This window comes from Rhinolophus sinicus, chromosome 8, assembly GCF_057876585.1.
Source record: "Rhinolophus sinicus isolate RSI-liver-muscle chromosome 8, RSI-T2T, whole genome shotgun sequence".
Taxonomy (NCBI): Eukaryota; Metazoa; Chordata; class Mammalia; order Chiroptera; family Rhinolophidae; genus Rhinolophus; species Rhinolophus sinicus.
The window spans coordinates 51,286,556-51,312,359 of NC_142508.1; the positions used below are offsets into that span (position 1 = coordinate 51,286,556).

General features: G+C 52.7%; 2 protein-coding genes across 7 annotated transcripts in view; one reads left to right on the forward strand and one right to left on the reverse strand.

Moving 5' to 3' along the window:
* Nucleotides 1-10,909: 10,909 nt before the first annotated feature.
* FOXF1 (forkhead box F1) lies at nt 10,910-15,373 on the reverse strand. The gene is made up of 2 exons (XM_019747095.3): nt 13,867-15,373; nt 10,910-12,409 (listed from the first exon to the last, which is right to left on the reverse strand). Exons 1-2 carry the CDS (start codon nt 14,990-14,992, stop codon nt 12,249-12,251), a joined length of 1,287 nt encoding a protein of 428 aa, XP_019602654.2. The 5' UTR covers nt 14,993-15,373; the 3' UTR covers nt 10,910-12,248.
* A 180-nt stretch (nt 15,374-15,553) lies between these two features.
* Nucleotides 15,554-25,804, forward strand: part of LOC141567473 (uncharacterized) — a 100,612-nt gene continuing 90,361 nt past the window's right edge. For 2 of the 6 annotated variants that reach the window (XM_074314485.2, XM_074314486.2), the window contains exons 1-2: nt 15,577-16,749; nt 17,011-17,224. In XM_074314485.2, the coding sequence (XP_074170586.1) occupies nt 16,502-16,749; nt 17,011-17,224 (462 nt within the window). In that variant the 5' untranslated portion in view covers nt 15,577-16,501. Of the gene's footprint in view, nt 16,750-17,010; nt 17,225-17,636; nt 21,793-25,804 lie in introns of those variants that run through there. The other 4 variants (XM_074314482.2, XM_074314487.2, XM_074314488.2 and 1 more) reach the window with 4 other exon arrangements.

A 25,804-nucleotide genomic window follows, 5' to 3' on the forward strand; every position in this document is an offset into this window, starting at 1 on the left:
AAGTAGGCAGAAATGAAGAGTTAAGCAAGGATGCGTAAAGGTTTAAAAAAAAACCAAAAAACGTGTGATTATAATATTGGCATTAAATGAGAAAATGTGGTGTGCCGGCAAGAGAAGAAAGTCAGCAAGAAGAGAAGAGGACTGGAGAAGAGACAGTGACAAGCAGCAACCCATACATGGAAAGAAAAGAAGCCCATCCACACCAACATTCCAACATTCCAAGACATGGAAGGGCTCCCCTCAGCTGCAGAATGCAGTGTCACAGCACAGACTTCTATAACCGAAATGTATATATATATATAAAATCCCGTAACAGGGTTCCTGCCTGGAGAAAGGAATATTACCAGCAGTGAGGAACCTGGGCCCTCATCTACAGCTATGAGCAGACGATAAAGAATCACCAGTCACTTGAGGAAAATGCGTATCTTGAAACTACCAGCGCCTGTGGAAAGTCAGCACAGGAATCAGAGAGTGACTAGAAGGCCATCGAGTCCATTAAAAGGAGAATAAACTGGCAAGGAAAAAAAAGCACTTCTTAGAAATGAAAAACACTGTGAAATAAACTTAACAGTCAAACTGAAAGCAGGATGGACACAGATACAATTAGTTGAAAGATTAAGTCACATGATTCTTCCTGAAACCAGTGCAAAGGGGATAGAGATGAAAAGTATGAAACAATGGAGGAAATAATCAAATTAACACTTTCTTCAGCTAAAGAAAGATTCGACTTCATGTTGAAAAATCCTCAAAATCCAAAACAATGGGAGCATACAGATCAGTGACCTTCCCAAACAGTGTCAGTAACTCATTGAAAACTTTGTTTTTAATGCAATAGCACCGAAAACTATTAAGTGCTTAGGAGTATGCCTAGTGAACAGTCCAGGCCTTGTATGGATAAAATTATAAAACTTCCCTGTAAAAGATGAAAGATCTGAATAAAGAGACATGCTATAGTCTAGATAGAAGGGTTCAATATTATAAAGCTATTTATTTCTCCCTACATTAAGACATTCTATACATGGCAAAATCCCAACTGGATGTTTTCATGGAACTCGATAAGGTGGATTGTCAATGCTCAAGAAGAGTCAAGAGTAAGGAATAGGGATTTAGCTTCTGGATATTAAAACCTATTTCAAGTGTCAGTACTTAAAGCAGTATGGTACCGGGGAATAGACACCTCAGTGAAACATAATAGAAAGTTTCAAAGCAAGTGGGGATCTAGAACATAAGAGTAATTTCAAAGGGTTCCCCCCACTCGCCCTTAAAAGGATTTGCTTTTTAAGAAATGGAATGAGAGCTACTGGCTGTTGTTTTGATGGGTGAATAGAGCAACTTGGATTTCATACCACACAAAAATAAATTCCAGGCTAATTAAATACCTAGGCATAAAAAGAAATATACAAGAATTGGGAGATAAGAGAATGTTTTATAATATTGGGAGAGGAAAGGGCTGCATAAGCAAGACCCTGAATTTAGGGAGGAATTTATTCCTTTGTTCGCCCTTGGAATCTCAGATTTTTGATTGGCACAGAATCCAAATGAGCCCCAAGATAAGCTATCTGAAGAATCTTCTCCAAGTAGGAAGATTGACTAGTGTGTTTCATGCAGTTATTTAGTATTATTCTTTTCAATGCTGCCAAATGCAACAAACCTTAGCTCTCTATAAAACTATGGCCAGCAAGTCCAGCTGCCCCCTAACTGGAGTTGATGAAGCCATCAACACGAAAGATGTTTGCCTCTTTGCCTCCGTGGAGTTGGGAAACAGTCACCCAATTCATGTCATAAAGTGGGAGGAAAGTTGATAGGACAATCCAGTTTCAACATCTGGAAAAGAATTTTCACTGTCAGGAGGAAACCCAAATTCCTTGATATCCAGTCTCTTCCACCTTCATTTCCTTCCACGGATTTCCCCTAAATTCCACTATGTTGCCCAAGAAAACAGGTGGGACACACGGCTGAAGCCAGGCATCTTTTTGCCAATGCTTCAGCACTGCCTGGCTGAGCGGCATTGCTGTGTTGCAGACGTTGAAGTGCCAGGGCTCTCTGTTGACCTTCTGCAGGGTTTTTCAATAGGTGGTTTCTGTACGTGAAGTCATCTGAATGACGTAAGGGGTTCACAGCTGTTTTCTCAGTAAGATCAAGAGTAGTGGTTGGTTAGAATAAGCACCTCTAAACCTCTTGTTCTTCATTCCAAGTATTGGATTGACAGACCCAGTTCTACCGTCTGTTGAAAAGAATTTTTTACATAGGGTTCCCACCATGCCGCAAAGTGATTAAAATATAAAGGTTGCAAAAGAATCCTAAAAATAAGACTATAGAACGTTTAGAAACTATCAAGAAAAAGAGTAACCCCACCACCACCTGAAAGAAGCACTGTGATTTCCATTTGTGTTTTTTTCTAATGTCTGTCATTACACATACATGATTTTATTTAGTATTAATTTTACCGAAATTGGTTTTGGAATGATAGCTGGGACAAATCTTTACATATTTGTCTCCCACTTCTCACATAAGTCTCTGGAACGCTCAGGGCAGTGCTTGGGGTTATGCTCACACACACACACACACACACACACACACACACACACGGTGAGCGTTCCCACCCTGGCTCTTGGAGTCTGGCTCCCAAGGTGGACTTGCCAATGCATCACGTGTTCCCTGTGGGCCAGGCCCCAGCACACACTGCCCCAGCCCTGCGAAGTGAGAAAGCAGTGCTCTCCCCATTTTTGCAAATGAGAAGACTGACGCCACTCGGGGAAGTGATTCCGCCCGCCCAGTCCCACAGCCGGCTCCGGCGGAGCTGAGTTGAGCCTCATCGAGATCATTGCTCCTACACCAGTGCCCTTTCCACTTCTGCACCCAACTCTTCACACCCAGGCCCCGCTGGGCTGAAGGCTCCCCAAGGCCAGGACTGTGCATCCCACTGGGCAACAGCTCGGCCTTGGAATAAGAACTCCTTACCTTGTGAACTAACGTATGACAAATACAAATAAACAAGGCTGTGCTCGATGGCTTAAGGGACTTGTCCAAACCCAGGCAGAAGGAAAGTTGGTACTTGGCCCCTGATCTCTACCCCCAAGTAATAGTGGTTTCCCTCTATTACTCTCTCTACCAGCAGATGAGCAAGGATGGCGCTGTTTGCACCCATCCTCCCCATCCCAGCCAACAGGCCCTAAGCCGGGGCGCAGCAGTCTGCCCTCCTTGCCTCCCCTCCAGGGGACGGTCCTGCCCACCACGCCTGTCGCTTTGCCCTCCAATTGTCCTTTGGCATCAATTGAACTCCCTAGTTCTTATCCGGTGACCCACGCACACCTCACTCCAGACACCACATCAGGAGAAAGAAGCTGATTATGACACAAGATGACAAATAAGCAGCTGAGAACAAAACTACCCCCCCAAAAAAAAGAGGGTGATTTTTTTCCTCATTAACAATCGCATAATTTCATTTATATTATAATGATATTTATATGTAAATTATTTGATGCATTTATATATATGTATGTATTGGTAAAGATATAATAATATATAAGTATGAATTGTCCACACTAACACAATTGCATAATTTCACTTACTCCTTATAATCACGTTTGAGGGACGTCCCTATTTCACAGACATAACCGAGGTACAGAGAGAAGAATGGACTTACCCACAGTCTCCCATCTAGTTGGTAGCAAAGTCAAGAGCAGATCATAGATGAAGCCAGAATTATTCATGTGTCTTCCTTCATGGTGGACTGTCTTCACCTTGCCACCTAAGGTAGAAAGAGGCAGACAAGCCAGTGGCATTTTTCTAGAAGAGAGCAGGAGTGGGGTGATTTCCCCAAGGCACATGGAATGCCAGTGGCAGAGATGCCCTTGGGGCCCCGGTCTGCTGAGTTCAGAAGCCTGCAGGAGTCTCCAGACAGGGCAGTGTTTTTTGTCCTGTCTGTGTTGCATCTATCCTACTCCCTTTAATTCTGCTCTGTACATCTCTAAATGCTGGAAGCCCACCATGTGACAGGCACTGGTTCAGACTTGCCTTTTTGCTTGAAATAAATAGCCCTGTATTTTATTGCATCTGTAAATGAAGAAACTGAGGCGCTGAGTTGTGGTGGCTTGTTCCCTGGTGTGTGGCAGAGCCCCGCTGGTCCCCCATTCCACACTCCCCCCATGAGTCCTGATGGCTTTGCCAGTCTTTGTCGTCATCCGGGTTTTCACCGGAGACCGCCTGGGCGCGTTTTCAAGCCAGCAGAGACTTCTAAATAGTGGAACCCACACTCCTGTTCCTCTAACTGGGCAGGATTTCTTCCTGTGAATGGACCCCTTTATTTTCTATGTCCATAAATCACAAAGGTTAAAATGGGAGTTGACATGTGACCATGTAATGTGGACATTTTGCACTTTGGATGGTTTGGAAGCAATAAATTCAGGTCCTGAAGTGCTGAGTTGTGAGCAAATTAAACATCCCTCCTCACCTTGGAGGGAGGGTGGATTAACTCACTTAACCCTTAGAAGAACCCCATGAAGCAGCTACTATTACATTTTCCAGGTGAGACAGACGTGGCTCAGAGAGGTTACATGAATTGCTAAGGTCACACAGCAAAGCTGGCCTTAGCCCCAGGATCCCTCCTAGTCAGCACGGGAGAAGCCTGTCTTCTGGGGAAACATCGATGGCTCATCTCTTGACCACCAACAGGGCCTCAGGGGTCATTGGCAACCACGGTGACTTGTCGGGACACTAGAAAGATGATTAATGGTTCAGAGACATGGTGTCGAAGCCATGCACACCAGAGTATGCACTAAATTCAGCGCTGACGTGTACTAGCTATGTGTCTGTCGTGTGGGGTATCAAGCGGGGTCTCTGCTCCCGCTCCCCACATAAGAATGCAGAACATGGTGAGGCCAAAAAGGAACATCCACGGAGCCATAGATGGGGGAGTCATACCACTATAGTCTCGCTGGCAGCTGGGTTGGAGACACAGGAAGCAGGAGCCACACTGTCTGCAACCTGCCATCCACTTCTCTGCAATCCACAACCCGCACTCCGCCGTGCTAACTGCAATCCCCGCTTGCCAGCCCAGCCACCATCTTCTTGCTAGCGCCCATTTTCTGCTAGAGTAGCCACAGCAGTTATATTAGTGGCCAATGGCTCGTTGATTACAGCTGACAGCCAACTAGCCACAGCTGATGGCCATCCAATCACAGTTGATGTCCATTTACTAGCTGAGCCAGCACCTTTCTATGTGAGGCTGAGAGCCTGGAAACTGCTCTTTGGGGCTCTGTCCCCACAGTGTCCTAGGGCAAAGTACTTACCCTCTCTATGCCTCAGTTTCACCTGTAAGCCATTCATAGATTTTAACTCAGGCTTCACAACAATGCTTTGAGAGAGGTGCTTCTGCCATCATTCCCATTTTATAGACTGGGAACTGAGGCATGCAGAGGAGAAGCACCTGCCGAAGCTCGCAGTTAGGAAGTGGAGTCAGGACTTGAACTCCCACACTCTCCACTACTACGTTTGCTGTCTGCTTCTCCAGGAACGGCAGGGTCTCTGTGTGTGCAGGGGGACATCTCCTGGGACACACACAGCTGTCTCCGGGGCGGGCTTTGAAGTGGTTTGCTTTCTTTTCACTTTTCTAAGGTTTATTTATTTTAGTTTAAATAAGCCCTATTGTTTGTATAATTAGGACAAGACTAATTTGGTTTGACCCTCTCCCCCAAAAAGCCAGCTACCCATTAACAAAGGTCAGTAGGCCTGAAACACCAAAATCAGGTTCATCTGTGCACATTGTCAGCTGTCCATGTGGGGGTGAAATCAATTTTCCTTGGTAGAGTTTATTTGTAGTAAGTTTGCTGTTGTCCCAACACAAACTTCAAAGCAGACAGCAGGTGGCGCTGCTGTCTCACAGAGAACAGCCAGGTGGTGCAATGCCTTGGGTGGGTCGTCAGGGGTGGCCCCGCCCTCCTTGCCTCAGAGAAGCCGTGACCAGGTGGAAACAGTATGTTGATCTATGGCTTCCTTTGGGGGAAATTTCCAAACAAAAACATTTTTATCCTTTTCCGGGGACATCTAAGGACCATAAACCGTGGACACAGTGGAATGTGTGGTCTGTGCCTCCTCCCTGCTATGATATCGCTAGTTTAATAAGACGCTCAGAGGGGCTTGTCACCACTGCCCAACTGCAAAGTTTCTCCCTGCATTTCCATCCTGCTGATGCAAAGCATTGTAGGAAATAAGACATGGGTGTGGCCTATACCTGGCCCAGGCGACTTCATCCACTCTAGTCAGGCTCACTTTCTACGTCCTCAGAAGACAGCCTACACTATAAGAGCTGGAGGGGGCATCTTGGTGACCATGTTCACACTGAGGTCTTGAACAGTGCCAGCTTTCTGCTTTGACTCAGGTGGCCCTGCCCTTGGTGATGTCATTTCTTCAGGACATGAATCCCTCCCCCCCACACACACACCAGTATTCTAGTGCTAGAAAAAGCTGGAAATACTGCACTTGTCGGTCAACCCATGATGACAGGGGTGTGTCCGCCACTGAATCTAGTCCAATGGCAGACACATAGTAGGTGCTTGGTGTCTCTTGAATGAATGAATCTGTGGTGGCTTTTTCTTTGTCCTGTTCATGTATGCCAATAAAATTTTATACTTGCAAAGGGTTGTCCCTCTTCTTCTGCCCATCCCCAAAGCACGTAATATAATTGTTAGAGGCCCAGGATTTGTCTCAGTCCTACAATAAGTCAGTGTCCCATTGTGAATGGGCATGGCCTTTTCCTGACTGTCCAGCCTATTGGCCACGCCACTTGCCCAGCAGAGCTCTGCCCCAGGATGTGCCTGCAGGAAACACCAAACAAGGGCCGTTCTCCTTAAAATAGTCTAGAACCCCGAGATATTGATGCCCAGGAGATCCCAGAAATAGAGCAGGGAGGCACAGCTACATGTGCCAACCAAGCTGGCCTCACTCACCATCAGCTTCAACTTGTGTTTGAGTTTTTCTCCACTGGACTAAGGGGGCTCAAGGAAGTCGAGGGCGCTCTCGTGAGGGGCCTGGTATAAACCCGTGAAGGCTAAGTCCACTGTCCTAAAGAGGAGGTGAACGTCACAGATCTGCTCTGGAGCCGCCATGCCAGTCTCCCCACCCCATCTGCATGAACCCTCATAGCTTGAAGGTATCGAGGGGTATGAAAGGAGCTGTGTTTAGAGACCTCAGACCCCTATGCCCCCCCCCATCTACTGCCATCTCCCCAGCAGAAGCTGGCAACCGGCAGAAGCTGGGTCATGGACCACCCTTCAGCTTCCCTCTTTTTTTTTTTCACTAGGCCTGGTGGCTGGAGGAAAATGGGTGTCCTATCACCACGTAACACAATGTTTAGGGACATGGGCTTTGGGTCAGACAATCCTGGGTCTGAGTTTCAATTCCACTTCTTACCAGCAGTGTCTGGAACAAGTCCCCTAACCTGTCCTAGCTCCGTTTCTGCATCTAGAAAGCGGGAGTAGTAATAAGACCTGCCTGAGGCCTGCTGAGGTGACCTGAGATGGCGTGTGTGAGAGGGCTTGCCGCTCGCCAGCATATGGTATGCCTCATAAGCATTAGCTGCATGTGTGTCAGCTTGCTGGGCTCCACCGTCTCTCAAACAGCTACTTTTTAGACTGCCCTGGGTTGCTGGGCGGGAGGGGGCAGCAGAGGCCACGCTGAGATGCCTTCCCGAGGTTTTCTTGGGAGCCCAGAGAACACTGGAGGAGAGTAAACGTTAGCACCTCACCAGGACCACTTGGAAATCTGTGAAGACTGTGGATTCCTGGGAAACCCCTCCACGGATTCTAATCTAGTGGCTCTAGGCACCCTGCCCCACTCCAAAATCTGGTTTGAGCAGACCACCCAAGTATTTCTGATGAGGGTGATTCCGGGATGGCGGTCTGAGAACCACCATCAGAATTGAAGCCACCATCAGAAAGCTCAGAGGCCTTCTGACCTGGAGGTTAGGAGATCTGGGGACAGATCCGTGTCAGAGCCCCAGGACCAACCCCACTGTCAAAATTCCATCTCTTGAGCCTAATGGGATGTCATCCTCCTGCCTGGGGAGGAAAAGAGCTTCCAAGTGAGTCATTCCAGGAGATAGGGAGTTCAGCGGTTCACAAACTGGGTGCTCAACGGATGTCCCTGAGCAGGAGGCTTTGTAAAATATGGATTCTCGCACCTCCTATACCACCCACCCCACCTGCTCACACCTACACACCACCAGATCTCTCCAGGAGGAAAGTGAGACATGCTTGGGTCACATGGCCACTCCTATGGGTGCCACCGCTGCCCCCCACACCCCCACAGGTCTGGGAGAACAGTGTTATTAGAGATGAGAAAACCCAGGCTCCAACGTGACTTGAGTGGTTGTGGTCAGGTGGTGGCAGAGCATGGACTCTAGCTGCGTCTTTCCACCACCTACGGAGAGCTGCCTGCTACTGGGCCCCTTGCAGGCAGGTAGATAGCCAGGCATTCATGTGCCATCACCCCCCTTACCGTCCCTGGCACTCCAGCCCCAAGGGAAAAAAACATTGGGACACAGTGGACCTCCGTGGGCCATACGCTTTCCCGTCAGAAGCACACACCCTGAGCACCTTCCAGCTACCCCGTGCTTCTCGACCTACCTGGCCCTGGGAGCGAGCTCCAGGGGCCTCCCGGGCTTCAGTTCTCGCCTGCCTGGGGCGAGGGAGCCCAGAGGCTGCGCCAAGGCGCTTCTGCTGCCCAGGGAGTGCAATGGGCATGCTGCTGAGTCTCGGATATGCCCAGGGCATCAGCTTGCTCTAGAAATGCGGCATCTGCGGGATTTCTGATCCACGAACAGAAACCCTTTCACATATTCTTGCCATTTCCCTGCCTCTGTGCCTTTTATTATTTGAGGGATTACATACATTTAGGGCATGTAATGGACTGCACTGTTCCAAGACAAAGCCCCTAAAGGTAAGCGCAAAAAATTTGAGTTAATTCTATCGAGGATGCCCCTATACTAACTAGAACGAGTCCCATTTATGCACGCAGGGCGAGTGATTTTGCACCAGACTCAGGAGGGCCTTTACATTTTAAGCTCGTAACTTGCACTTGACAGGCACGCTTTTATCACGGCTCAGGGCGGTGGGAGCTCGGCGCCCCGCGGCTCCTGTGTCCCCCACCCAATCAAGTTTGGTCTCTGTGCAGCAACGGCCGCGGAGGCGGCGGTGTGAAATCTCGGACGCCGGAGTGGAGGCAATTTTGCCTGCGGAATCTGATCCTTTCGGGTCTGCCAGAAGCCAAACTCTCCTCGCTGGGAAGACTGAACTCTTCTGTCATCCCCAGGCCCCGGGTCAAGCCCGGAGACAGCAGCCATGCCCATCCCAGGGCTCCCCGAGCCCGTTTTCCTGCACCCTGGATGTGGGTGGGCTGGGAGATACTGCAGAAATGCAGGCGCCACTAGGGAGATGAAAACCGGCCAGGGTTCGCCGCCGTCCGGGACTCTGATAGAGCAGCGGCGCCAAAGCCACGCGCAACCGGGGCGCACCGAGGCCTCTGGCGCGCCAAGGGGCCAAGCGAGAGGACCAGAGCTGGAGACGCTGCACAAGGAGACCAGGGAGCGCGCCGGCTGGGCTGGCATTGAGTTTCTCCTAATCAGCCCCATTTCCCCGGAGCCTTGGACCTAATTGGGGCGCAGTCTCCGACGGAGGGAGGAAGAGGCCCCCTGTTGCCTGCGGAGGTTGTCTGGGTGAGAGCGAACGCGATATTCCGGTGCTCGAGGCCTGGGGGCTTTTCTCTGGCCTGTTTTCCTGGGCACCGGGGGGAGGCAGCGGATGCCGAGAGGTGGCCTCGCCTAGAGAGCACAGTGCCTTCTCCGTCCGCTCAGAACCTACTCCCGGAGCGCCGAGCCAGGCGCGTGCGGGCGACAGCGCGCTTCGTCCAGCAGACCCCGGCCGGTTGTGTCGGCCCGACGGAGACCCCGAGGGATGGAGTCGCCGGCCTTTTCCTGTCCATTTTATCTCGGTTTTATAGACAGCTGTTAGTTTGGGACATTAATTGCCCGGGGGAGTTTATTGATAATTTTGATGTAACAGAGCACCAGAGAAATTACCCTCACGTCCAAAATGTCAAATTTGAGAAGAACCAGGTTCAGAGAAACTGCGGTGGGTCTTGAACGGCCGCACCAACAATGCGACTTTATTGTGTTTGTTTTCCCAAATAGCGGGGATGGGAATAGAAACAGGGTGATCAGCAGTAGATACAGGTTTTTAAAATTTTTTTTTTTTTTTCCCCTAATGATTTAGGAGGAAATGTTGCTTACAGGATTGGAAACGTGCCTGTCACCTTGCTTTCCCACCAACAGCCCTTCTTTGCACAAATTTTACTCACTCCTTGATTGGGGAAAACCAAATGCAGGGCACCCTCAAAAAAAAAAAAAACTACCAAAAAACTTAGAGTTCTTTCATGATTTATAACAGATAGAATATTGGAACAGTAAAGTCTGAAACTCAAAACTCTCATTGGTTTTGGAATGGGAAAAAAGTAAAAATATAATTTTTATATATTTTTACATATCTATGGTCTTCCCTGAGAGGAGGACGATAGTTTTTCTTTAAACGTTTGATTATTTCTTTAAAAAGAGAAATGACATTTAGAGGGGCAGAGGGCTCTTCTTAAAAAACAGTAGCCAAAACAAATAGTTACTCACATCCAGATTTCACTTCAATGTGAAATGAAGAGTGAAAAGAGGAGGATTAGCCAAAAAAATGAAAATGAAAAAGAAAAAAAAGGTATTCAGAATCACCCATATTTTAAATACAAGAAAAAAGGCTAGCTATCCCAAGCGGGTTTCTGTCTGTATTTGGGGGTTTGGAAGATATTCTGCAATCCCAATAAAATACTCATGCGATTTTATTTCTAGTTGATACAATGTTAAGGCCATATACAAATGTTATACATTTTTATTTTTGTTCTTTTTTTGGAAAAAATACACAAAAGGCAAAACATCCTCAAATTGTCATTTTATACAGTGCAGAAGGAAATTTAAAATACGTGTCACAAACGCTGCACCCCAGCAGCCAAAATACTAGAAAAAAAGGAGGGTGGTCCTTCATTTTATATATATATTTATATAAAACATATGGAAATTTGTTTCGGACTTTGTTTCAAATTTACAATGGATAGCTAAAAAAAATTCTACCGGCAAATATTGCCAACAAAGTTACACCATTAATACTAATAAACGGAGGAGCCTATGCGGTGTTTCGGTTATTAGGGAAAGAAAGAATAAATAACAGGATGAGCCTTGCTATAGTTTTAAAAAGTGCCTTAACCTTTCTGCGTCACCGCAATCCTGAATTGGCGCGCTCGCCAGGCCTTCTCAGTCCCCGCGTCGCGCTGTGTTCGCCTTGCTCGCGCACAAGAAAGTTTACAGTAGAGGTCAGGAAACGGCCGGGTCTCGTGAGAAAAACACCCACCAAAAAAAGCCCAAATAAAATTCGAAACAAAACCAAAAAGAGAAGGAAGAAGAGGAAGGCGGCGGGGGATGGCAGAGGCCGGGAGAGCCGCTCGCTTCTGGGCTCCATCTAGTTTCTTTCTTTTTTTTAAAGACGAACAGTGGCTTCAGAAATGCAAGTTGTCCGCACAAAGATCCACCTGTGGTTGATGGAGGGCTTCTGAGGTCGGGAGGGAGAACGCGATTTCGTGCCCCCCCTTCCCTGCAAAAGACAGCTCTAACAAGAGACTTGCGCATTCCAAGACATTCTTTCCAAAAAAAAAAAAAAAATTAAAAATTAAAAATAAAAAGATAAATACTCAACCCAAAAATAAAAGTATTTGATAATGATGGTCTCATATGTTTGCCTTTCTTCTAAAAAAAAAAAAAATCTCCCCCCACTTTTTCCATTGGAGGGTAAGAGAGGGGAGAGACCTCAGCAGAATTTTTGTTTGGATGTTGAGGGTTTTCCCCCAACACAGCACCTTCTCAGCCGGTTTCAATTGGATCAAAAATAGATACTTATTTACCAACAGCTGTAGTCAGATCAGGCCCTACGCCACCATTTTTTAAATTTTTCGAGGGAGTAGGGGAGGAGGTGCCGACCACTGTGCCCCACCGAGCGGTGTCTCTGCCGTGGGGATTCCTTTCCAAATAATCCGATTGGGGAGGAGTCAAACCCTTTTCTTCTGCCAACGGTTATACCTCGAGAATAAAGCAGTTTCTTGCGATGGGTTCCGGGTCCCTGTGCCGTGTGGCCCTTGCCCAGAGGGCCCCGTGGGCTTCGGCCTCACATCACACAAGGCTTGATATCTTGGTAGGTGACCTGCTGGTGGTAGTAGGAGCCACCACCAGCAGAGTGCATGGACGAGGACGCCATGGTGTTGAAAGAGAAGACAAACTCCTTTCGGTCACACATGCTGGGCGACTGCGAGTGATACCGAGGGATGCCTGCGAGGGAGGTGACAGGGAGAAGTAAAGAGTAAGTGCCAGGGGCCAGAGTTCAAGGTAGAGACGCAGGGCTGCCCACTGCCCGTGGGACGCAGGGCCCTCCCTTCCCTACACTCTACCAGCCGCACCCAGACTCCCCTCCGAGTTCCCGACCCTAGGTTGGGCCAAGCTGTGTACCCCAGAGGAAGATCCCGGGATGAGGCAACCGTCCCGGCTCCCGGGAGCACCCGCCGCCTGGGCGTCTCCAACCTTGGACACTGAGCCCAGGACCGGGGGCTTCTGGATGCCGATGAGGAAGGGGTGAGGGCGGCCGAGATGAGCCAGCAGACGCCAGTGAGGGCCCCAGTGGCCTCCACCTCCTGGACAGCCTGAGGCCTGCCGCAGGGGCAGCCACTTCCCAACCCCAAAGGCTCTGGAGGCCTCAGTGCATCGAGAGGCAGGCGCAGGCCATTACAGGGGCAAAGGGTGGCTTCTCCAGAGGAAGTGCCCCTTGGAGAACAGGGCACCTGGGGCAGCTGGAGCCCAGGAGTTTGAAGCAGCCCAAGCAGGGTGACCCCCAGCTCCCGCAGAGAAGCGGCCTTCCAGCCTCCAGGCCGGAGCTTCTGCCTCTGGTAGGCTGCTGACAGCTGACCCCTGACAGGCCCCACTTAGCTAACTCCATGCTCTTTCCAGAACTAGGCCAAGAAGGCTGCTAGTGGGTGCTCAGACCGGGAGTTCAGGAGGAAAGATTGTTCTGTATCGTCTTTCTCAGAGGGTTGGGGAGGGGATACCTGGGGACCTGAAAACCTGGATCCTGAGAAACAAAGAGTCTGTGAGGTCTGCAACTCTGACCCTTGCTCTGGTCGTGGCCACAGCCCCTCTCCGCCTCTGTCATCACAAAATGCCCCCAACTCAACGTTCCCATGGCCAGGCTTGGTTCCCTAAAGGGCTGGGGCGCTGAGCCTCTCAGCGCCAGGCCCAGGCGGCTTTGGGCCTAACTCTTCCGATCCGCCCAGGCAAGGAGCAGAGGCAGCTCTTTCAGTAGCTTTCTGAGTGACCACCCCAGGAGGGTGAGCCAGCTGGCCAGGGCTTGGCCCCAGCTCAATCCTGGGAATTTGCCGAGGCATAAGGGGGCCTAAGGGACCAGAAAGGTCTTAGAATATATGGGTCTGAGTCTTTTTGGTGGGGACAGGGCCTACCTGGTCAGGCTCTGGGCGTCCAGCAGCCTGGAGTTGGAACAGAAAAGGAGAAACGACATATTGGCGCAAATTGTGAGACCAAGCTGCACTCATGCCTCAAACAGGGATAGGTGGGACTGAAAGACACAGCAGTCTTGGGGTTGGCACCCCACAGAAGTGGCTGTAGGCTCTTGCCCAGGGCGGTCAGCAATTTGGGGGGCTAGGTCGGGCGCAGTGTATTCACAAATATCCGGACTTCCCCGGGATTAGAACCACCGCAGCCCAGCCTCCCCTACTCACCTTGCAGCTCAGCTGGGGCGTTGTGACTGTTCTGGTGCAGATAGGGCTGGTCCAGGGAGTGCGTGGAGAGGCTGCCGGACAGGGGGTTGGCCGAGGGATTGCAGGGGGACAGGGGCTGCTGTTTGATGTAGGAGGCGCCGCTGTTGAGTGCTGCGGAGGCCGACGGTGGCCAAGCGGCTGCGGAGCCCGAGTAGACGGCGTGCGGCTCCATGACCCCACCGGCAGCAGGCAGCAGCGGGGAGGCGGGCACTGAGCTGTCGTGGTGCGGGTACTCGCCTGCCGCCGCACTGCCGCAGCTGCCCATGTACGAGTGGCCGCCGTTGGCGGGCAGGTGGGGCACCGAGTGGCTGGGCAAAGCCATGCCGTCCACGTTGCCCGGCAAGTGGCCGTTCATCATGCCCAGGCCGCCCTCGAGCGCCAAGCTGTTGGGTGGGCACGAGAGGCCGCCGGCTGAGCTCTGGAAGCCATAGGTGTCCGGGAGGTGGTTGAAGCCCAGCCCGTTCATCATGCTGTACATGGGCTTGAGCGCCTGGCATTTCCTTCGGAAGCCGCGCGGCCGCCGCCGAAAGGAACCCTCCTCGAACATGAACTCGCTGGCCGGGTCGATGGTCCAGTAGTGGCCCTTGCCCGGCCGCCCGAGGCCCTTGGGCAGCTTGATGAAGCACTCGTTGAGCGAGAGATTGTGGCGAACCGAGTTCTTCCAGCCCTGGTAGGAGCCGCGGAAGAAGGGGAAGCGGCTCTGCAGGAACTGGTAGATCTCGCTGAGCGTCAGGCGCTTGGTGGGCGAGCTCTGGATGGCCATGACGATGAGCGCGATGTACGAGTAGGGCGGCTTCTCCGGGCGCCGGATGCCGGCGTTCGTCTTCTTGGCCTTGGACGGGCCGGACGACGCGGGGTCCATGGCCGCGCCGCCTCCCCCGCCGCCGCCAACGCCGCCGCCGTGCGGTGGCTGCTGTTTCTCGGGTGCCGAAGACATCGGGTGGCTGCTGCCGCCGCCGCTGCCGCCGCTGCTCTGCGCCGCGGACGAGCGGGGAGGAGGAGGAGGAGGAGGAAGACGAGAAGGGGGGGGCGGAGGGCGAGGGGGAGGGGGCTGCGCGCGCGGGGCAGGCTGCACCTCTGCCGTCATCGGCGGCCACTTCTCCCGAGCGAGCCTTGGCGCACCCTCCCCCGCCTGCCCGCCAGTCCTCCCGGAGTTGCTGCTGGATCGGCCGGCGGTTGGCGCAGAGCCCCCCTCTCTCTCTCCAGCTCTCTCCTCCCCCACCTCTCTCTCCTCCCTCTTTCCCTCTCGCCCTCCCACAAGGGAAGGAGCGGAGCGGAGGCTGAGGGCAGCCTCTTTGCAGCAAGGGCGGAGGCCGCGAGGAAGCCCCCTCCCCCAACGATTTTTTTTGGGGGGAAGCACCACCTCTAGGGCCTGCGGCCGTGAGACCCCGCGGGGAGCAGCGCTAGGTCCCCGCCACCCGCAGCGCTCCGCTCCACGACTCCTGCAGAGGCCGCCCTCACTGCATCTTCTCTCGGCCGCGTCTCCCGGGCCGGCGTAAGACCCTCCAAGAGTTCCCTCCCCTCTCTGCCCCCCTCCAGCCCCCGCGCCGGTGGGCCCTTAAAGGGCCCCCACCCCCACCGCCCAGCCGCTGCCGAAAGAACCCGCCCCGCCTCCACCAACCTGGCGAGCAAGTGCTAATGCCCCCACAGCCTGCGGTTTAGCCCCGCTGCGGACAGGCCCCCGCCTTCCCTGCCCGGGCCGCGCGGCGGGAAACGCACCCCGGGTCCTCGGCCTTCCCCGACGAGTACAGACCCGTGGCAAATCGCAACTGCAGTGGCGGCAGCGGACGCCAGGTCGTGGCCATCGTGGGCACAGCCGGCTCGGGTTCCCGCGGCCAGCAGGCGTAGGTTCCCGCGAGGGACCGCCTCCCCACTCTCCCCGCCCCGGGAAGGACTGCGCGGCGCCCGGGACTTCGGACTCGCCCAGCAGCGCGCGAGCAGGCAGGCAGCCACCGGAGCCGAGCGCGGGCGGAAAACGAAAGCGCAGGGCGGGTCGCTGCCGCTTTGTCTCCGGCGCCGCGGGGCCGGGCGGGAGCGAGTAAGAACAGCTGGCCCTGCGGGGACCAAAACCGCACAGGCTCCCAGAACATGCAGCCTGGCTCATTCACTCACTCATGCACTCGTGCACTCATGCACACATATGCGTGCATTGATGCACATGCAAACCTGGGAAATTACTAGATTCAGGCTTGCAAACTCACACCCATGCGTGAGTTTCCACTCACGCACACGGCGCTCAGACATGTATGTTCCCACTAATGCATTCACGCATACATAGCAGGCCCATAGGAGCTTAAATGTGCACCAACTCTCACGTATACATTAGCCACGCTCGGATCTGAACCCACACGTAGCCAAGTTAACCTCCCCCCCCCAAACACACACACACACACGCACACACACACACACGCTCACTGAAAACCCGCCTATTTGGCCCCGCAGCCCCGGTGTCCCCACTTTCCAAGAGCAGGTTCCGATTTCTCGTAGATGGTAAAGGCCCTGGCAGGAAGTTTATACGGCTCAATGTAAACATGTTCTGAGGGATTCTCTAATAATAATAATAGAGAATTCCGCGTGCGCGGGGGGAGTTGGCCTAATGCCCCTGTGGGTTCGGCCTGCCGCCTCCTCGGGGGCCTCTGACACTGCGCGCCAGGCCAGGTTCCGGAAAACAGTCTGCGTCGGCGGCCCTCACGCGCCTGGCTGCCCACAGCAGAGGGCTCGCAAGCGCGCCTTCCCCGCCAACCTCACAGCACTGAGGTGTGAGCTAGGACAGGGTTGGGGGCTGGTGGCGCCGAGCACCGTACAGCGCAGGAGCCCGGCGCGACGCGGCACGCAGAGACCCAGGTGAGTGCTGTTTGCGCGCAGACTGCGGGGCACCAGGCTGGGCCTCCCGCCAGTGCCCCGAGTCGGGTGGAGGGAGGTGAGGGGTATTTTCGCGAGTCATCGCGAGGAGCCAAGACGCCTTGCCCTGGCGCGAACTGGGGTGAGAGGTGTATGCCGGGCTCGGAGCGGGGCCCGCGGCGCTTTTCAAAGCCCACCGGCCTCTCGCGTTTCTCTGGATTCGTTGTTCCCTGCTAATCCCCCTCCTCGTTCGCTCGCCTGCAGCTTTGGCGGTAGACGTCTCATCGCCATCGGGGCGCCTGGCATGTCCTTGCGAGGAAGCTGGAGGGCTCGCCGGCGTTGTCTGCCCAGCGATCGCAGCCTTCCCCGGCGGAGCCGCGCTCGCGGAGACCGGAGAGTCACCTTCTGCGCTGCGCTTCCGCCTGGCTCTCCTGGCCTCGGCTCCGCGCGCAGACAGCCCAGCCGGCCTAGGGAAACGGTGAGTGTGGGACGTGATTGCTTTGTGTGTCCGTTGTTTCTTCGCTCAGGTAGACGCGCACTGGCAGACTCAATTCACTCAGTTCAGCCAGCATCCACAGACCAGACACACTGAGCACCGTGCACCGCCTCCAATACATTCCCCCACCACCACCACCATCACCACCAAGCGGACACCCGGCACACAGCTCAGGCGCCCCCCACCCTCTCACAGACGCACAAGCCTCCCCACCGCTGAGGACACACTTTCGGTTAAGTGCACACACTCCTGCACTGCGCGTTCACCCAAGTACAGCCAGCTGCACATGCACACACAATCTCACGCAGCCTCTCCACGCGCGCGCACGTCCACGCACACCCGCATTCTCACATATTTTTCCTCCATCACTTTTTTTCACCCCGTCAAACGGCAGCTGCAGGCAAGGAGGCCCCGGCAGCGCCAGGAGGGAAGCTCCCGCGAAGGGGTCGCTACCGCCAGCTGCTGGGAGCACATCTGGCTTTTAGAGGAGATGCGAGCGGGGGAGGCTGCCTGCTCACCAGCCAGCCACGGGAACAGCACTCCCCACGGCTCCCAGAAAGTGATAGGAACGCCTCCCTTTCTCTCGCTCCTCCTCCACTGACCAGGAGCCTCCAAAGTGAGGGGCCTCTATAGAGCATGATGTTGGGGGGCCCTTTATCCAGTAGCCCCCTTCCCTCCAACGCTCTCTCCAGTTGGGAGGGGCTGCAGATTTCATCTTGGCTCCCCCCCAGATCAGGCTCCCTCCTTCCTGCACATCCTTGTCTCTCACCAGCTCCCCTTGGGGGGCCCTGTGTATTTTGGGGTGAAGGAGCTTCTGCCTTCCTGGGCAGGAAGTGTGGAGTCGGGCCCCACCTTGCCTCCATTTATCCCTCAGATTCTGACAGCAAACCAGACTCTGCAGGGGAAGGACAGCAGTTACCTTGTCCATGGAGAGGGGGCCAAGTGGCCTTGGAGCCTCAGGAATGTGGCAGATGGAGGCTCTCTCCCAACCCCTAATCTCCACCCCAGCAGGAGATAAAGGTGGGGGTTTGAGAGGGAGGGGAGGAGGAATGAGTTCCCAGCTCTGTAATTTGGGGCGAACCCCCCTCAATTCTGGGAAGAACAACAGCCATAGAAAGGAGGGCTTCTCGATATGCCCAGGGACTACGCTCTTGGCTCTCAAGATGCCCCTGAGAGGTCCCTGACCTTACATTTTTGTGGTGGGGAAACTGAGGCCTGGTGAAGACCTGGCCTGAGTCAACCAATGATGTTAAGCAAACAGGTCTTCCTCTTTCCTCTCTTGTCCCAAGGACAATCTATCATTGCATTTTACCCTCCCAGATGTCTTGTTGCAGGCTGAGAGTAGGGTTTAGAAACGCTCTGCAGCCCGACAGGACCCTGGCTTCCCAGGCCCAAGGGCACAGAGACCTGTTGGAGAACTAATGGTGATAAAATAATAACAACTACAAACACAATGTTAATCGGACTTATGGATTGTCGACTGCGCCTAAGTACAGATCATCACCTTATTAACACCCCCTTTGGATGTTCTTAACTTTTCTCTGGGCTGCGAATACCTTTGACAAACTGTTGAAAACTACATCCCACCCTCCCCTCACCCCACACACACAGAAGTCGCATACCTATGACATTTGTAGAATGATTTTCAAGATTACACCAAACATATTAAACTCACCATCCAGGGGTGGGAGCACATCCACAAACCTGCGACCTCCCATCCATTTATCCATGAACCCAGGACCCTGGTTAAACACCCCAAAGTTATTTTTTTAATCTTCACAGAAGCATCTACCAGATCAATATTATCCCTTCCTTTACAGATAGAGCTCAGCGAGGTTACCCCATGTCCTAGGTCACCCTGCAGAGACAGGATACAAACCCAGGTTTGACTGCAGGACCGGGGATTTAAGCCCCAGCCATAGGATGAAAGGGCCAGTAATAGACAAGGCAGAGACCCTCTGCCTGCAGATTTGGAATCGGGGACAGGATTTGAACGCAGTCTCCACCATGTAGGGATGTTACATGAGCTGTTTGTGCCTTAGTTTCATCTTTTTGGGGGCAGCAGTTGTTGGTGGGTTTATTTTTCCCCAGCTTTATTGAGATATAATTGAAACATAACATTGTGTAAGTTTAAGATATATAAAGTATTGATTTGATACATTTATATGTTGCAAAATGATTACCGCCCACAAAATTATCTGCCACCTCCATCCCTCCACAGTTACCATTTGTGTGTGTGTGTGTGTGTGTGTGTGTGTGTGTGTAGGTGTGTGTGTGTTCAGAGCATTACTTAACATCTCTTAAAAAGATGCAAGGATGTGATACAGTATTATTAACTATAATCACCACGCTGTAACTTAGTTTCTTCATCTGAAAAATGGGATGAATAATGGCACTATTTTCTTCGGGCTGTTGGGAGCATTGGGCAAGACTGTGCAGAGAAAGACTTACTCTATCCAAACAGACAGAAACAAACAAAATCCCTGGGGCCCAGCTTGAGGGGCAGTTGGAGAAAATGCAGACTGGGATATGGCAGCTTTTGGCTCTTAGCTTAAAGATCCATAAAGACCCCCCCCCCCATCCCAAATCAAATCTGCACCCAAGCGCCAGTCCCAGGAATCCCAAAATGTGGGGAGGGGGTGTAAAAACAGACATGCCTGCCATGTCTCCCACTCCCCAAGCCCAAGGTATTTTTACTGGCTAATTGCTTAAGTGAAGCCGCCCGGGCCGAGAGCGCGCGGTAACCCGAGCAGGGAACCAGATCCAGCTTGGATTGTGCCCGGCCCGCCTCGCGGGCGGGGGCAGAGGCGGCCGCCGACCACCCACCTCGAGGGCAGCCGCCCTGCCCGCTGCCTCCCCAGCTCTGCATTAGCACCCGGCCAGCGCCAGCGCCTCCCTTGCCCTGCTCCCTCGAACCCCTTTCAGACGATGTCCAAAGGCGATGCAAGGTAGTGTGTGGGCTGGGCCCCAGACCCCAGGCGGGCGCTGGACAGTAAGGGAAACCACCTGGCCTGGGGGCATTGGTAAGGAGCCCTGAGGGGTTGAGCTGGGACATTTGTGGGTCAAAATGCAACCTGGGGGCAGGGCACCGTGGGGAGACACATCAGGGTTGGGAGGAGATAGTACATTCCCTCTCCTCCGATCATAAAATGATCTGTGCACACAAGAAGTGGGATATTTCTCAGCAAACTAGATGTGCTCTCACATGTGTGCCCATTTGCAGAGGGGCAAGAACCGTGGAACTAGAAAGGCCCCAAGCAGTGTCCGGCAGGCACGAAAATGTCAGGTGGGTGGACAGTGTAATGGTTGTGCACAGAATAGCCTGAGGTTTGTGCAAATAGGACACGTTTCCTATGCTAAGCAGTATAGGAGGTGGGTACAGTGCGGTGGCTGCATGTGTAATTCATATCTTAAGATGTGGACCATATAACACAGTATGTGTGCAGGCTATTCTAATGCAGTGTGAGGTGTCCCATACCCACAACATTATAGAACGTGTCTAGGGTAGCCGGTGATGTACATGGAATAGTTTGGGGGTGTGTACAACATAATGTGATCCAGACACAGGATACTGTAGCCTCTGAGGCCCATATAATATAGAATTACACAGACTGTTGTGGTGTGTGTGTGTGTGATATACTGAGTTATATCGTACATGACATCATGGATTTGCAGGAACATTGTAAAATATGTCCAATTCGATGTCTGTGGCACAGAACTTGATGGGGAATGTGGTGACAATGCAGTCTGCATCCTGGGGACAGCATGTTGCAGAGAGGGGTCTACACCGGGGTGCTCTGTCCACCCCAGCTTCAGGCAATGTGTTTACAGTAGAGCATGGCTAGATGAATGAAGGGCTGTCAGGAGATGTGCATGCGCGCGAACATGCAATAATAAAAAATGCAAAGCCCACACAGCGAATGATACTTGAGGGCTGACTGTGTGCTCTTCTGAAGCCCCTGAAGGCAATCACTAGCTCAGGAAACCCCAACCATAACCCTGTAAAGTAGATTGTTTTGATCTTAGGTCCCAGGGAAGCCAAGTGACTCTCCCACTTTATTTTTGGAACAACTTTCACGCACTTCGTTGTGCTGGGAAGGGTGGGCAGTTCTCAAAGTAATATGGAGACATGGGGACGATGAGTCTTCTCTGTGGGTCTTGAGAGGCTGTGAGCACCGGGCCTTGTCACCCTCTACCTGCATCCGGCCCAGAAAAGATGCAGAGACAACGGATATGTGTAGAAGGGGCCCTGAACCCCGGGAAGCCCCAGTGTCTGGGTGTACCAGAGCCATTGGGAATACTCCTGATCTGAGCCGCACACCCACATGTTGGAATGCTATTCCCACTTGTGCCCCATTGCTGGCCAAGTAAACTCCAAACCAAGGCAGTCCCATTGTTCCTTCTTGTTAGTAGCAAGCTGGGTTCTGGGGCTTCCTGAGCCTTTTCATGGGGATACCCCCCAGGTGTGGAGGACAGAGAGACAACACCCCCTGACCTCACCCAGCCCTGCCACACGCCCTCGGCACACGCGGGGCTGGGAAACCCCACCTGTTCAGACCACCAGGGCCACATTTGGGGAGCAGCCGGGAAAGGGGTTATCCCTGCACCAGGCCCTGGCAGTTCATCTCCCTGTCAGCTGTACATTAGGGCGAGGTTCAGATTTTGGTCAAGAAAAAAAAAAAAAAGAAGCTCGTGCTTGCACTGCTGCAGTCCTCAGCTTGCCCCATCACTTGGCCCTTTTACCCAAAAGCACACATTTTCCATGACGTTCTTCAATGAAATATTTGACAACATCGCGGCCCAGGAATTTACAGCCCTCTTCCCCTGTGAAATTTTTGGGAGTTTTCTGGCATTTGCAGTGCATGCTGCTGTAAGAAGCAGAGACCGCTCCAGGGACGGGGAGCGTCCTGCAGCTCCCATTCCGGATGCCTGGCCCGTCCACAGCTCTCCTTCCCACAGAGGCAGGCTCCGGAGCATCCAATATTTTTATCCCCGCTGCCTGAACAGCTGTGCTTGGAAAGATGTCGAGAAGATGTTCCCTCCAGCATGGGTGTGTGTGTGAGGGTGTGTGGGTGGCGGTAGATTTTGTTTCTGAGGAAGGAGAGAGAGTGGTGCCCAACACATATATCGGAGAGAAAGGGACTGTTGCTCAAAGCTTCCTCCGAGGGTGGGGCTCCCAGTGAAAATGCGTCCTTCTCAGATGGGGGTAGGCAGTGTAAAGAGAAGATGAAAATCAGTTTTGTCTGACTTTCAAAAAAAAGAGGACACTATAAGTTAAATTTCAAGGACCAGGTATTTTCTATTTCTCAGATTTGAGGGAGAGATAAAATAAGACAGACACACACACACAACACGCAGGGAAGAGGGAGTTAGAACAGAGTGAGATCGGGGAAGTGAGGGCCAGGCAATGCAGGGAGGTGGGGGGAACATACCCAGATTTGTTTCTTAATCAAAAGCAGCAATTTGCTCCCATAAACCTGCCGTGTGTAGGTCTCCATTTAGAGCTGGTAATGCTCTGTATATGCCCTGTTTAGAGGAGAATAGAATTTTGACAATGAAAAACGTATTGTTTTTAGGGAGAAAAAATTTGTTCATCCCTGCATGGATGAAAAAGGGAGGAGGGAGGAAGGGGCTTTACCTGCCTGAAGGCAGGACCCACTGCCCACAGTTTGTGGAGAAAATGGAAGTGACAGCCTCTCCCACACTTTCCCCAGGTCTAGTTTGGGTCCTTTTGTCCCAGCCGGGTTGCCCCAGGGCCCCCTGGAAGGATCTGCGCTTGGCCGTGCGAGGACGAGCACCGCTTTGCTGGGCCTGTTTTCTGCACAATTTATTGGAGAGCCAGCTCTCATGTGTATGTGACATGGGTGAAGGTGACACAGCTCCTGGGAAGTCAGAGCTGGGTAGAGCGCTAGGCCGCCTGCCCTGTGCTCTAGAACAGAGAAGCACTGATGGTCAGACCCAACCCCTCCCCAGAGAGAGAACCAATGTCCAGTCATCAGAACCCAGAGACATCTAGAGTCGGAGACACAGAGAGCAAGGTGCGGAGAGAGACACACACACACACAGATGGTAAGCGAGTTAGAAGTTTGCACAGCAAGGTGAGAGAGCCAGGAACAGATGGAGAGCAAAGCCAAGGGAGAGAGAGAAGGAAAGGGAGAGGGAGAGGGAGAGAGAATCCATGGATGGACAGAGTCCCTTGGTCTGCTGGGGGGGGGGGGCAGCACCCGGAAAGATATCCACTGTTGCTGGGGCCAGGCAGGGAGCCCCCTACCCGAGGGAGGAATGTGTGCAAGAGGGAGCCAGAGACAGAGAGGGACTGAGAGAGAGAGGGAGAGAGACAGAGACAGAGAGAGGAAGAAAGAGGAAGAGAGACAGGCAGAGACACAGGGAGAGAAAGAGAGGAAAAGAGAAAGAGACAAAGAGAGGGAGGGAGACACCCTTCTCTCCAGGCTCCAGGCTCTTGGGCTGGCAGTGGCTGCTCTGACGCTGCAGTTTCTCTGGGTCCAGTTCTCCTGGGAGTGGGTCCTGGACCTGCTCCCCTTTAGACCTGATGTGGGGCTTTCCCAAGAGAGTTGGGAAGGGGCTTTGTGGCAGCTCTTTTCAGTATTTGTGTGTAAAGCCCTACGAGGCCATGTGCAAGGTGGACTGAAGAGTTCCTTGGCAGGTGATTTAACCTCTACTTGCTTCAGTTTTCTCATCTTAAGAGGAGGATAAGTTAAGTACCATCCACAAAGCTGGCCTGAGGACCAAAGGAGAAACACGAAGTGCTCTGTGCAGGGTCTGGTGGGGGCGGGAGATCAGGTGGGAGGGCGCACCATTAATGTGAACCATGACACAATTGTTAAACAACAAACAAAAAAACAAACCCAAGAGCAATTAGGAGCTTGGGACCTGCCTGACTGAGACTTGGTTCCACTGCTGTGTGACCTGGGGCTGGTGGCCTTACCTCTCTGTGCTTTGGTCTTCTTATCTGCCGAACAAGAATAGTGATAGGAGTACCTCCTTCTGGGTAGTCAAGAGGATTAGACAAATGAGTAATTGTTGCCCTAGTTGTTATAATTGAGGGTGCTTCCTCACTGGTGTTTGGGGTGCTGGGGGATGAAATTCCTCATTCCCTTCTGCCTGCAGTCTTGAAAGCCTGGGGGTGTCCAGCCTGTGGACTTGGCTTGACATGACCAAGGATTTGGTGGCGTGAACAAAAATAGGGGAATCAGTTTGCGTGGGCCTTTGGACAAGTCCCTTCTCCTGTGGCTGTGGGCTCTGTTTTTGCCACCAGGGAATGACCCCTACCCTCATCCCCAGTGTGGATAGGAAAAGTAGCTCAACATCCTGGCACCAATTTCAGGGAGCAGAATGTCGGGTTGGAGGGGGAGCCTCTTTGGAGAACATGACGATTCACAGCAGACTTCCTGACACAGGGAAGGTTGATGAAGTCTGTCCCCCCACCCCCCAACCAGCCTTGGTCCCTGCGTCAACAGAGTCCTTCAAGGGCTCCCTGCTGACCCTTGTGGGGTGGCCACCTGGACCAGGGCCCAGCCTGCCAAAACCTGGACTAGATTCCCACCTCCCTGCCCCATCTGCTGTGCGACCTCTGTGCAGCTTCTTAACCTCTCAGAGTCCCCTTTTCTCATTTGCATCATGGTGAAAATATAGACATCTCCACCCTAGGGCTGTGTGAAGACTAACCGAGAACAGCATTGTCATTAGGAAATCGCTGAGCATCGACCGAGGGCCAGCGCTTAGCTATGGCTGAGCTCATTTCATAGACAGGAGAGCAAGGCACAGCGTGGGCACACAGTGAGGGCTCATAAATATGGGACCAATTGTAAGACACTCGCCTCCCTCCTCCTGAGGGCACCTGTGGGGCCCCGATGCTGGGCCTCCATTGACAAACCCAGGAAGAAGAGGAAAGACGGTCGCCCCCCTTAACTCTGAGGCTCTGCTTATTGCACCCCCCAGCTTTCTCCTGAGAGTAATAAGAAAATAACAGCCTCCAGCCTGCGGTGGGTCTCGCCCTATAACCCCCCACGGGGTGGGGGTAGGCAGAATCCTAGGCCTCCTGGGAGGCCCCACCAATGGTACCCCGACTTCCCGGTACTGTTCTCCAATAGTCCAGTTTCTAAGAAATGGCAGGGAGGGTGGGTGGTGGCCTGAACCTTGCTGAAGGGGAGGGCTCATTTAGTCCCTAGGCTGTCTCCTCCTAGGGTGTTCAGGGAAAATCTTTCCTGCAGCTCTTTTTGTGGCACGAAATTGGGATAAGAGGACTTGTAGCAATGCGGCATCAGAGCAGCCCCCCGGCTTAGCTGCTTGGAGGCCCAGGGATCCCTGTTCCCCAGCAGCAGGCCTCCCAGTGGAGTCCCCTGACCCACCCAGCCACTAGGTCTCTACCTGGGGCGATTAAAGAGCCCCCACCCAGTGGCTTCTCCTCACGCCTGATGCTTAGAGAACTCCTTGCCGTTTAAAACGCGCCTCTGTCCCTTTTTGCTACTATTATTTTTGCCTCTCACTCAACGTTCACCTTGTTACCAGTGAGCAGTGTTCCACCCCGTAGAATTTAAAAAT

Excerpts from the sequence above, each read along its gene's own strand:
- FOXF1 (XM_019747095.3), bottom strand. The coding sequence starts at position 14,992 with ATGACGGCAGAGGTGCAGCCTGCCCCGCGCGCGCAGCCCCCTCCCCCT. Across the intron at positions 12,410-13,866 it reads CGCCCCAGCTGAGCTGCAAG|GCATCCCTCGGTATCACTCG; the intron begins GTGAGTAGGGGA and ends CCTCCCTCGCAG.